Source organism: Zingiber officinale, chromosome 5B (assembly GCF_018446385.1).
Source record: "Zingiber officinale cultivar Zhangliang chromosome 5B, Zo_v1.1, whole genome shotgun sequence".
Taxonomy (NCBI): domain Eukaryota; kingdom Viridiplantae; phylum Streptophyta; class Magnoliopsida; order Zingiberales; family Zingiberaceae; genus Zingiber; species Zingiber officinale.
Window position 1 is genome coordinate 27,613,336 of NC_055995.1, and position 12,296 is coordinate 27,625,631.

Genomic DNA, 12,296 nt, shown 5'->3' on the forward strand with positions numbered 1-12,296 from the left:
ACCTCGACACCGACTTTAACAAATAAGCTAAAATTGTTTGCATGCGTAAGTCTTAACTAATAAATGTATGCAAGATGCACTAGGTCCTTGAACGTGTAAATCTTTAACAAAAGTACGAGTAATTTTATAATTTTATATATTTAACCTTTATTACCCTCACTTTCCTCCCAAATATGATACCATATTATACGTTAATGAACATTCTCTCCATTCCAAATAAAAAAATTATAAATACTATACTTCTCCTCACTTTACCTTACTTTCCCTCCCTTTCCCTTACGCTTTCGCTCACCCCATCCGTAGAGGGATAGTAAAATGGGATTCAGTGGCGCTCAAAATTTTAGAGGGTAAAATGGTAAAAACATAAATTTAGAAGGCATTTTTAAAGAGTTAGAAAACTGTGGAGGGTATTTTGAAATTATTTTTTTTTACCCCTAATTTATGGACTGTCCATGTCTTCACCGGCTGCTTTCCAAATAACGCAGCGACGCGAGGAAGAAGAGAGCGAGCGTATGTCGGGAGCAGCGAGTGCCAGATTGTGTCTCCTCCCTTCTCCCCTCATCTAATGATCCCAAATCTCGTTCCCTGAGCGTTTGAAAGATGGTTTGGGGTCTCTTTCCCGTCGATACTGCGCGAGGTAACATTTACTTTTGGGATTTTCACGGCCCTCGACTGTAGATTCATCTATATTTTTGTATTTTTTTGGAAAGAAACTTTTGATTCGTCTATCAGTGTCGGTGCTGCTACCCTTTCGTTCTTCAGGATTGTGTGTTTAGTAAAAAGTTTGTCTTTTAATCTTTTTTTGATCTAAATCTAGTTTTTTTTTAATGATCAATGGTGTATGGCGTATGCCCGTTTGGTCCCTTCGCAGGTGTTCAGAAGTACTACATCTTCTCCCGAAGGACGTACAAAGTTGGTCGAAAGGGTTAGTTTTTTTGTAAAAATTTTTAATACTTGCATTTTCTATGTGGGGTTTAGTACTGAAGATGTGGAAGTTCAAATGCTTTGATGTTTCTCTAATTTATTTTTTTTTGTATAAAACAGTTGTTTTATTCTGATAACCAAATAGGGTTTAGGGTTTTGAGACATTTCGTGCACACCAACTCTGTTTTTTTTGTTTTGTTTTGTTTTTTTTTTCTTTTGAAACTTTGCAGTTATGCCCACAGCTCCGAAAAATCTGTATCAACTAAGGTTAGATGGTACTTCATTTATTGTGTTATCATACAACTTTAATTTTATCATTTTATCTCAAAATACTTAGCTTACAGCGAGCTAACCACTTATGCTTGTGCACCTTTTTGCTTGGTGTAACTTATTGGCTGTCATAGAAATTATTTCCATTCATATGCTAAATTGAGACAGAACTTCTCAATGGTGAAGTTCTTGTTGGTGACATTTTTGAACTTCTGCATTCATGTAAATAAACTCAACATCTTTAGGATTAATTTTCTTGCATTTTCATTTGGTGCTGTTTTTGTTTTTTGTTTTTCCTTTTCTAGACTGTGATGTGGTTGTTCAAACGGACACATCAATTTCGCGAGAGCATGCTGAGATTGTTGTTGATAAAATGACATCTCAAGATCCCTCTATAAGTAAGAGCATGACTTCTCCCACATGTGTTCGAATTATTGATCGATCAAAGTTTGGTACAATCATCAACAAAGAAATGGCATCAAAAGCAACTCAGTTGAAGAAAAATCAGGAGATAATGCTCACAGATGGAGATTCTGTTACTTTTGGAACAGGCAATGCAACCTTCAGGTGAATAATAATGTATACATTTAGGTGTGGTTAGTACCATCCTTTTGTATTATTTTGGTACAAAAGTGAATTAATATATTCTTCCCCACCCTATCAATACTGCTTTATCTTCTGTTCATCATTATTGTTAGCTAATTCTTGTTATATTAACATATTATCGTGCATATGGTTTTCTTGCAGGTTCTCTTATGTTCCTCTGCTGATTTTTTTACATTGTATGAAATCCACTCCATTGGATTCAGTGCTTCAGGCGACAATATCAAATATTGGTTTGTATAGTTCTTGGGTTTTTCTTCTAACTGATGAAGGCAGTCTTGAACTTGCTATCTGCAATTGCCATACTCTTATCATAGATTTTAAGTTTCAATTTTCAACTTTCTTGCAACAAATTTCTATACACATTTCAGAGGTAGTCAAATTTGATTTTTTATTTATTTTCATCAGTCATTGTTTTGTGCTATCTAAATGTGTGATCCCTCCACCTACATTGAGTAATTGAACACTAGATGGATTTGCTGTAGTTGCAGATTTCTTACTGCTGATCATTTTGCCTAGTAACACCAAGATTTGTGGTTTCAAATCACCTGATTATGCAACTTTAATAAATGAGAGAAACGAGGATTTAAGAGTATGAAAGTTAAAGAACTAGAGACTGATTTTTCAGACGCTAATGAGTAAACAATGAGGTAGGTAGGAAAAAACATGCTTAAACAATAAAATTCTAAGCATGCTTAATCATTTATATAAAGTTTCTTGCTTTCTCCAATTTATATTGTTCAATCATTTATATAAAGAAAAAAAAACATAACTCATGGATAGGCTATTCTGGTATCAAGCATGTTAAGTTATACCTGAAATAATGTTCTTGGGCATGTTTCTTTTGTGTATGTACCTTCCTCTTGTGTACTGATTTAAACTACAAGTGTGTACCACACAATGAGTTAGATTATATATTTCTATGTATTTTCAAGTGGTACTGCAAAGTGACTGCCTTTGCTAATACTGATTACTCTAATTCTGGTGGATGTTTGCTGGACATGAAGTCTCACACCATACTGAAGCTACAAAAAGACTAATTTGTCAACTTAATAATCTTATACTGGTCAACTCAAGGACTTGCCATACCAAGGCCATCATTAACTTTTCTCACTTTTTATTCACATCATAATTTTTTATCCACTTTGAGTAATGGCTATTACACTATAATATAGTGGCTTCTCCTTACTTTGAATTGTTTCACTTTGTTCTCATGTGGGGTCAATTAAGATATTCACTTTATTAATTGCTGACACTAATAGTTGAAGTTTTACTTTAAGGGGCGTATGCTACCAATAGCTGGAGTTCTGAGTGCACACATGTCGTTGTTGAAAAATCTTCTCAGGTGACACCTGAGCTTATTCAAGCTGTTTTGGCAAGGAATCCTATTGTTCTCAGTGACTGGCTTAAGGTATTTAGTGCTTTCTCTTGATTATGGTATTATTCCTATACCTTTGGCATGTTATACCTTTGACATGTTATACCTTTGACATGTTACTGCATCTTACATCTTCCCTCTAGTTTGTATTTTGGAGTTTTCCTTTGTCAATCATTTTTATTAGGAATTGATAGAAATGAATTAGGTCACTTGAACTTGGGTATGAGTATCTGACATGGGTGTGGATGTAAGTTCAAGATAGTTGCTTATAAAAATTGTTACACATGATTAGTAGAGGTATTTGAATGTTGCCTCAGTTTAGGTGCTAGAGTGTCGTTTTCATCAAAGGATCATTATCAGTGCAAGTATCATTATTCAAGTAGTTTGGTTCATTTATCCTGTATGCAGAAATTTGACTATTTATCGGAATCAGTACTGCTGACACTGTATGACCTTGGTTTTCTGTAATTGTGATTACCTCTTAATGTAATGTTTGTATCTGAATTTTCAGGTGTTTGCTGAGAGGAGTATATGCACAGAAATTCCTAGTTGTACTATGTAAGTTCCTATGCTAATATCATGCATAATTGTTCCATACTAAAGAATTTCAAGTTATTAACACTGCTGGAAAACTCAATGAACATAGGAAATCTTCGATCTTGAATGCTGCTGAGATTGCATCTTTTTGTGCCTTGTTTTTTAGGTATGTCCCAGATTTGTGTTTAGATGGGACATCGGTAAAAATTGTGGAGCCCAAACAACGGGATAAAGTACTTGAAGGCTATTCTTTTGTCCTTGGATCATATAAGGTGGTCTTTGTTTTTCCTTGTGTCTCAAGATTCAAGATATTCTAATGCTAATCCATGGATTTCTTTTAACAGTATAAATTTGGGGATATGTTACAATCTTTATTAAAACTAGTTGGAGCTAGATGCCTCAGTGCTGATGAATTTTCTTCAAATAGTCAGGTATGTCAGTTTGGTTATGTTATTACTAAATCTATCTTTAATTTCATTGACGGTGGTTTTTAAAAGAAACCTAGTGTTCTTTATAATTAAAACTGTAGCTATTACAATTTTTTTCTTATATTATAATGTCTCGTATCATTTATTTTTGGTTTGAGTTTTTTCTTTAGCTGCTCCATTTGATGAGCAGTATTTGTGTTCTTTAGAAAAGAACAGGTTGATGCTGATGATGAAATTAAAAATTATAATTCTTTGTTTCCTTAAACTTCTACGTGGTAACATCTTGTCATCATTTTTTCCCTTTTTTGGAGTTTTTTCTTCTATTGCTCCATTATGATGAGCAGTGCTTGTGTTCTTTAGATCGGCAATTTACCAAAAGGCGCATTTAGATTTACGAATTGACTAAAAGGCGTACTATACTTTGATATTTATCAAATAGCGCACTCAATTTTCTATTCTTCCCGTTCTACCCCTCAATCATTTGTTTCTTCTCTTTCCTCTTTTTCATGCATGCAATTTCTTTTCTATTCCCTCTCTACAATGCACGCATCCTCTCCTCTTTCCTCCCCTCTTCTCTTTCCTCTCCCTTTAGGATACATGCATGCATGCAAGCATAATATAGGCCTGATATGATTCCATATCAGGCCCACGGGATTAGAGTTTAACGTATTTATTTTGATAATATTTTAACAACTTCGGAGAAGTTGAAATATGCAATGGATGACACCATTGAACTCCTTGCAACCTCAGAAATTCACAGGACCTAAAATGAGTCCAATCCGAGGTTTCTAGGTCCATCAGTGGATTTTGATCAATGAGTCCAATCCGAGGTTTCTAGGTCCATCAGTGGATTTTGATCAAAATCCACTGATGGACCTAGAAACCTCGGATTGGACTCATTTCAGGTCCTGTGAATTTCTGAGGTCGTAAGAAGTCCAACGATATTGTCCATTGCATATTTCGACTTTTCAGCTAAAATAGCCCAACGTGAGTCTGATAACTGATATGTCCATATTAGGCCCATGTTGGGCATTATTTATCTCATGGTGGAGGTTATCTTTTAGATAATTCTTGTTTTTTTTGTGTTTGGTTGAGATTGTTATACCATATTTTATCAACTTTAGTCGATATAATGTAACAGAAGTTTAATGGGGAGCAACAAAACAAGTGAGAGAGTCGGAAAGACAAGAAACAAGATCAGAGCACGCTCACCGTTCACTTCTACAAATTGTTCTCCTTCGCAGACTCCACAAATTACATCTTGATGCTGTTGGGTTTGCTTGGTGCCGCAGGGAATGGAGTTTCTCTACCACTTATGATGGTGCTCTTTAGAAATTTGATCTAGTCCTTTGGAGGAGCTTCAAACGGATATAATGTGTTTCATCAAGTCTCCAAGTTATGTGATTACAATCACCTTTTTAGCATTCTATTTTGCAATTGGTTCATCAAAAATACTTAATAGTTAAAGAATGAAGTTTGTTGGAAAAAGAATGTTTGATAGCCATGGATCTGATTGCATAGTAGCATTGGAATTTTTCTACCTAGCAATTGGAGCAGGCATTGCATCTTTTCTTGGTACGAATATTTACTTGACTCCCCATTAAACCTCTATTACATCATATCCACTAAAGTTGACAAAATATGCTATAACAATCTCAACCAAACTCAAAAGAAAACAAGAATTATTAAAAGACAATCTCCACCATGAGATAAATCAAGCCTAGTGTGGGCCTGATATTAATTATATCAGGACCACGTTGGGTTGTTTTAGCGGATTTTTTCTATAACATTTTAATACCTCCGGACAAACCAAAATATGCAATGGACGACACCGTTGGACTGCTTGCAGCCTCAGAAATCCACAGGACTTGAAATGAGTCCAATCTAAGGTCTCTAGGTCTATCAGTGAGTTTTGATCGAAACTCATTGATAGACCTAGAGATCTCAGATTGCATCCATTTCAGTTCCTATGGATTTATGAGGTTCAAAGGAGTTCACATATGTTATCCATTATTTATTTCAACTTCTCAGAGGTGTTATAATATAATAAGAAAGAATCTGTAAAAATCTTCACGTTGGACCTTAAACATGTATCAGAAGTTAGTTCTTTTCCCCTATCAAATCTCGACAACTACTCAATGCTTATTGACTAGGATTGTACATCAATTATCAGTCTTCTTGTTCATCTTTCAATAACATATTGATTATTACTCTAACCAGGGATGAAAGTGAAGAGATCTATTCTGCTACATAATTTTTTAGTAACACAACTAAAGTAACATTTGCTAGAGTAGCCACTCAGCAAAGTGATTAGCATAGAGTAGTTTCGAATTATCTTGACTGTACTTTACATGCCAGAATTGTTCATTCTAATATCTGATGCTAAAGAAGTAAGACTCGTGTAAAAAGAAGAGCTAAAAAAAATTAGGAAATCGATATGACTACATGATGACTTTGAGAAGATATAGAGATAGAGCAATGTAATGCTACCAATCCAACAGATGAAAGGAAAGAAAATGGATCTGATGTTATTGAACTCTTCTTTAGACCGACATCTTTGGTTCATTTTAGATCCTTTTTTTGGTTGTCCAAAGTTAGTAGACAGGTGAGGAGCATAAGGTGTTGATCCTGTTTCACTGACGAATTTTGAGGAAGAATAACAATACAGTAAACATGCACCGGCAAGGATAAGAATCACAACACAGTAAACGTGGAGATTTTTGTAGATTTTTCCTTATTATATTATAACATCTTCGAGAAGCCAAAATAAACAATGGCTAGCATATTTGAACTCCTTGGAACCTCATAAATCCATAGGAACTAAAATGGGTCTAATCTGAGGTCTCTAGGTCCATCAGTGGATTTCGGTCAAAATCCACTGATGGGCCTAGAGATCTCAGATTGGACCCATTTCAAGTCCTGTGAATTTCTGAGACTGCAAGGAGTCCAACAGTCCCGCCCATTGCATATTTTGGCTTGTCTTAAGGTGTTAAAATGTTATAGGAAAAATCAGCTAAAACAACCCAACATGGTCCTGATATGATTAATATCAGGTACCCGTTAGGCCTGATATGCTTCACATTAGGCCCACATTGGGCTTGATTTATCTCATGGTGGAGATTGACTTTTAATAATTCTTGTTTTCTATTGAGTTTGGTTGAGATTGTTAGACCATATTTTGTCAACTTTAGTGGATATGATGTAACAGAGGTTTAATGGGGAGTCAAGTAAATATTCGTATCAAGAAAAGATGCAATACCTTCTCCAATTGCTAGGTAGAAAAATTCCAATGCTACCTATATGCAATCCGATCCATGGCCATCAAACATTCTTTTTCCAACAAACTTCATTCTTTAACTATTAAGTATTTTTAAGGAGCCAATTGCAGAATAGAATACTAAAAAGGTGATTGTAATGCATATACCTTGCAGACTTGATGAAGCACATCATGTCCGTTTGAAGCTCCTCCAAAGGACTGGATCAAATTTTCGAAGAGCACCATCATAAGTGGTAGAGAAACTCCATTCCCTGCGGCACCAAGCGAACCCAACAACATCAAGATGTAATTTGTGGAGTCTGCGAAGGACCTGATATGGTTTATATCAGGCCCACTTTAGACTATTTTAGCTGATTCTTTCGATAATATTTGAACACTTTCGGAGAAGTCGAAATATGCAATGGACGACACCGTTGGATTCCTTGCATCCTCAGAAATCCACAGGACCTGAAATGAGTCCAATCTGAGGTCTCTAGGTCCCTACGTTAAACTGTAATCCTGTGGGCCTGATATGGAATCATATCAGGCCCATATTATACTTGCATGCATGCATGTATCCTAAAGAGAGAGGGAAGAGAAGAGGGGAGGAAAGAGGAGAGGATGCGTGCATTGTAGAGAAGGAATTGCATGCATGAAAAAGAGGAAAGAGAAGAAACAAATGATTGAGGGGTAAAACGGGAAGAATAGAAAATTGAGTGCGCTATTTGGTAAAGTATAGTACGCCTTTTGATCAATTCATAAATCTAAATGCGTCTTTTGGTATATTGTTGCCTTTAGATTGGTATAGCTTGATGATGATGAGGAGAGAAAAAAAAAATATAAATCCTTTCATTTCTTTAAACTTCTCTCCTCTGCTTTTTTTTTTTTGGTTCTTGAATAAGGTCATATGATATAGCTGTACCGGGCATGATTTTGTGCATGTAAACCCTTTTTATTATCTATATTTGTGGTTGCATTGTAAAACAAGTCTTTCAAGCATCTTTGGCTGCATCCAATTGATTTAGTAAATTGAAAGTTCCATAGTTCACTAGAGTAATTGTTCCCATGTGCGGTTTGCTTTTCATGCGTTTTTTTCTCAAAGAGAAAATAGTGTGGATAGGCTAAATTTTTAAAAACGTTGTCCCTTTATTTCAAATTGTCTTTGCTGCCCTTCAATTCACTTCAAATTTGTTAACAATAAAGAGCTAGTAAATTACATTCTTGTAAATATTAATTTTTGATTTAGGAGAATGTTTGTAGACTTCTGCAGATGGGGAGAATAACCAGTTTATTCTTGTTGTTCCTATTACCTCTGCTGATGAATTCAATCCCTCGCGTGAGCTGTCTTCTTTGGCCAGGGTTGTCGATGTAAAGCTAGTTGCTGTTATTCTATCTGGACAGCTGGACGCCTCCATCTTTGAGCAATCGCCCTGTGAGTATCCATGTGCAACACATAATTCCTTGAAAGATATCTATTTCAAACAATCATTTTACTTCTTTATATTATGCAAGTCATGCTAATCTGAGGTGAAAATACTACAAGAGGATTAGGATTCAAGTTATTTTGTGCCAAGGCATGCTAATATAATTTAGGAATGTCAACTGATTGAGAATTTTGGGCACTATCTGGAATCAGTCATGATTACATTCCTATTTCTCGGAGCCTGTCTTAAAGCTGGCATATTTCCTCTTCCTGAACTCTCCAGTCACCTGTATGGATGGGTATTTGTATCTACTTAACAGTGAACCAATGGAAATCTACTGACAACATCTTATTTGATTGATTTTTCTGTATGGCATGAAGTGGTTTATGTTCATATGAAAAAAAATGCCTATTTTTGGTTGGTCAAACTTCTTGGAATAAATTAGGGGATGTTGTTTGCTTCAGTAGATTAGCAGGTACACCATGTTTCAGGTGTTGTGTTATAACCTGCCCAAACGAGAAGATTCACTCATTAACTTGTAAGGCTTGGGCCCTAGAATGTCTAATCTCTAGTTGATAATAGCTTATTCATCTAATCTAAAAAGATTATTGCACATAACTCTATATTTAGCTAAATTTGGGTGTCAATCTCCCCCACTTAAGGTTTTGGTGTTCCCAATGAAAGTTGCACAATTTGAGCTTTAGAATCACTCCTAACCATCGACGTGTCACGTGTGAGCCCAATATTGGCTCCATCATCACTATCACCCTTAGCGCTTCATCCTACCTGGTATATGTCCATTTCGATACCAAAATGTTAAGTCTGTTTAAATGAGATAACTAACATATTAACTTGTTAAGACTCGATATTAAGCCTAATTAACATGGAATTATCATCAGTTTATAACGGCATTTATATGAAGAGAAAAAAAAAGGTTATTAGCAGCAGCAGCTGTAAAAGCATTTCAGAAAAAGAAATTATAGTTCCTAATCCCTAATTAACTGAACTTCAGCTTGCATATTACAATAACTAAACAAAGAATTTTGGTCTAAGGTATACAAGAAGCACTTCCATGTATGGATACATATGATTTCAATATCCTTATATATGATATACTCAAATGGCATATTTCAACCCAATGATAATTTCACTCACTTTGATATATTTCCTGCAGACGTCGTTTTATCTTCGCATTCGACTGACGAAACTGTGGTAGCTGCTTCAGATACTGAAATGGATACTGCTGCATCCGAACATGTTTATGCCTCATCGAAACCTCAAGTTGCCATCAGTCAGAAAAGCGAAGATTTGCCGGAGCATAGATCTGAGTCTCAAAAGGTCCCTACAAGTTTCAGAAACAGAGATAACATCAATGAGGACTATGAAAATTTAATTGCACAAAGATCTGAGGATGGAAAAGTTGCTAAAACTCATGATAACAAAGAAAGTGATAGTATCTCCACCATTCCCTCCAAAAATGTTTCAGATTCAAGCTCTAAAGATGGTGTCATAGAAAAATTGGTGAAAAATGATGAATCTGTTGACAGACATGAAAATTCAGATATCATATACAGCCAGGATCTGATCGTACAAAACAGTAGCATGAAAATTCCTCTAAGATCCACTGCCAGAGGATGTGTAAACTTCAAATGTTTCAGAAAGGTAGTTTCTTTCGAGTTTGGTTATAGTCGTGTTACTTTCCTACAATTCCAAATTGCATGTAGTTGTACTTTGGCTCAATGATACTTTTCTACTGATCATGTAGAAAGAGATTGTATCTGGCAACAGCTTCAAGGATCTCATTCCCTTTTCAAAAGATCCATACAGGTATGTATAAGTTTCTCTACATCCTGGTGAAATTTATTTCCTTTTATTCTAAAGTTGATTATTTTTTCAGAGAGTATGATTGCACAGGTAACCTGACATCAGAATACATCACGGAAGAGAAGAAACGCAAGCAACTCGAAGCAATTGCTGAGGATTTGTTCAACAATGACAAGGTATCAACAGAATATGCATGAAATTTTGGTGTCCAAAACTTGTCTGTATTGCTTGAGCTCTATGAATGTCTAGTATTATCTTCTATGTTATTTTGGGACAGGGGAGGAAGCGTGCTGCGGCTGGAACTTCTATTTATTCTCTTTTTACTCAGAAATGACAAGTTTGGGTATCCAGCAGCATGCATCAGTTTGTCATTGTGTCTTGTTTTTAGCTTCTATTTCTTATCGAATTATTCCTAATTTTTGGTTGGTTTGATTTTCCACTGCTACTGATGCTGATATCAATTATACCTCTGCTTGTGAACAAGTTTCTATTTGTGCCACAAAACTGACTAATCATGCTATCATTGTTCATGTGTTCTTGTTACCAGATTTTGTGTACTGAAAGTGTGGCACCTTGCACTTATTGTCATCTGCCAAGTTGTCGGTTTACTGTGGAGTGTGGACCGTGTCGTGTCCTGATGATACTGAAGCTGAATTCAGATTCAGCCATTTCTCGACTGTCATGCAGGTTTTTCAGATGCTATTCTCAATGTGTAGATGCTGACATTTTACTTCAGAAACTGCTGAATATGTTTGAGGCAAAGCATGTCTTTGAGGATCTAGCACAAGTCACTTGTAAAATTTTCATCAGATCATGCAAGCGTTCTCTGCAGGATCTTACAAACCTAATTAAACGTGGAAACAGTTGTTTCAAGTCTCACGGGGTGTCCATAGGGTGAAAATTTTACTATAATGGGGTAAGAGGTCCATTCCATAGGGTGAAAATTTTATTATAATGGGGTAAGAGGTCAATGAATGTATATCCTTTGGAAAAAAAAATTCTCACATCCTTTGTCATTTGATAGTCAGTTTTAAGTTGATATTGTGATTTAGCTTTCTTCATGTTAAAAAAACTCTTCACATCTTTAGTCAATTTGACAGTTAATTATAAATATTATAATTTATTTCTTTTCACATTATCTAGGATCGACTACGAGAGATGTGAAAAATCATTCATTTGAGTAAGTTAAATTATTAATTTTTTTTCATTAATTAAATTTTTTTTTTGTATATAACATACAATACATAATTAATTGTCATATATATAAAATACTTTACCTACATAAAAGTATAAATTACATATTTACTGGTCCAATCTTTGATTGTTCTAGGTACTATCACCTTTATTTCTGACTCTTCATTTGTTGCAACATGTTGGGGGCTTGGAGCTCAAGCTCTCAAAATTACAAATGCCCATATACAAACAATGCATGATATTGGGATTCTTTGTCCAGAGGTTGATATCGATAAAGCATAATTAAATAGAAAAAAAAATTACACTTGGATTCTTTGGCCTCGTCGGTAGTTGTTGCTGTTCAACATATAGTGGTTTAGGTGCGGCAAAAAATGATAATACTTATTCCAACGTCCCTCTACGGCATGTCTGAAAGCCTGTGGAATAGGCATCCTTTTACCCTTTTACGCCGTCTTGAA

General features: G+C 35.4%; 1 protein-coding gene across 5 annotated transcripts; it reads left to right on the forward strand.

Annotated features, from left to right (window-relative positions):
- The first annotated feature begins 451 nt into the window (after positions 1-451).
- On the forward strand, positions 452-11,736 carry LOC121984276 (nijmegen breakage syndrome 1 protein-like). 5 transcript variants are annotated; one of them, XM_042537134.1, is made up of 14 exons: positions 452-637; positions 872-925; positions 1,500-1,761; positions 1,942-2,030; positions 3,078-3,208; positions 3,687-3,733; positions 3,879-3,984; positions 4,057-4,143; positions 8,657-8,828; positions 9,995-10,482; positions 10,586-10,647; positions 10,718-10,820; positions 10,922-11,007; positions 11,192-11,736. In XM_042537134.1, exons 1-13 carry the CDS (start codon positions 601-603, stop codon positions 10,976-10,978), a joined length of 1,695 nt encoding a protein of 564 aa, XP_042393068.1. In that variant the 5' UTR covers positions 452-600; the 3' UTR covers positions 10,979-11,007; positions 11,192-11,736. The 5 variants fall into 5 exon arrangements, 4 of the variants coding, with proteins under 4 accessions (XP_042393068.1, XP_042393070.1, XP_042393067.1 ...); XM_042537136.1 differs by having other exon boundaries at positions 10,922-10,987; XR_006112834.1 differs by lacking the exon at positions 11,192-11,736 and having other exon boundaries at positions 10,735-10,820; positions 10,922-10,940.
- The last annotated feature ends 560 nt before the right edge of the window (positions 11,737-12,296 follow it).

Excerpts from the sequence above, each read along its gene's own strand:
- LOC121984276 (XM_042537133.1), top strand. The coding sequence starts at position 601 with ATGGTTTGGGGTCTCTTTCCCGTCGATACTGCGCGAG. Across the intron at positions 638-871 it reads TCCCGTCGATACTGCGCGAG|GTGTTCAGAAGTACTACATC; the intron begins GTAACATTTACT and ends GTCCCTTCGCAG. Across the intron at positions 2,031-3,077 it reads GGCGACAATATCAAATATTG|GGGCGTATGCTACCAATAGC; the intron begins GTTTGTATAGTT and ends TTTTACTTTAAG.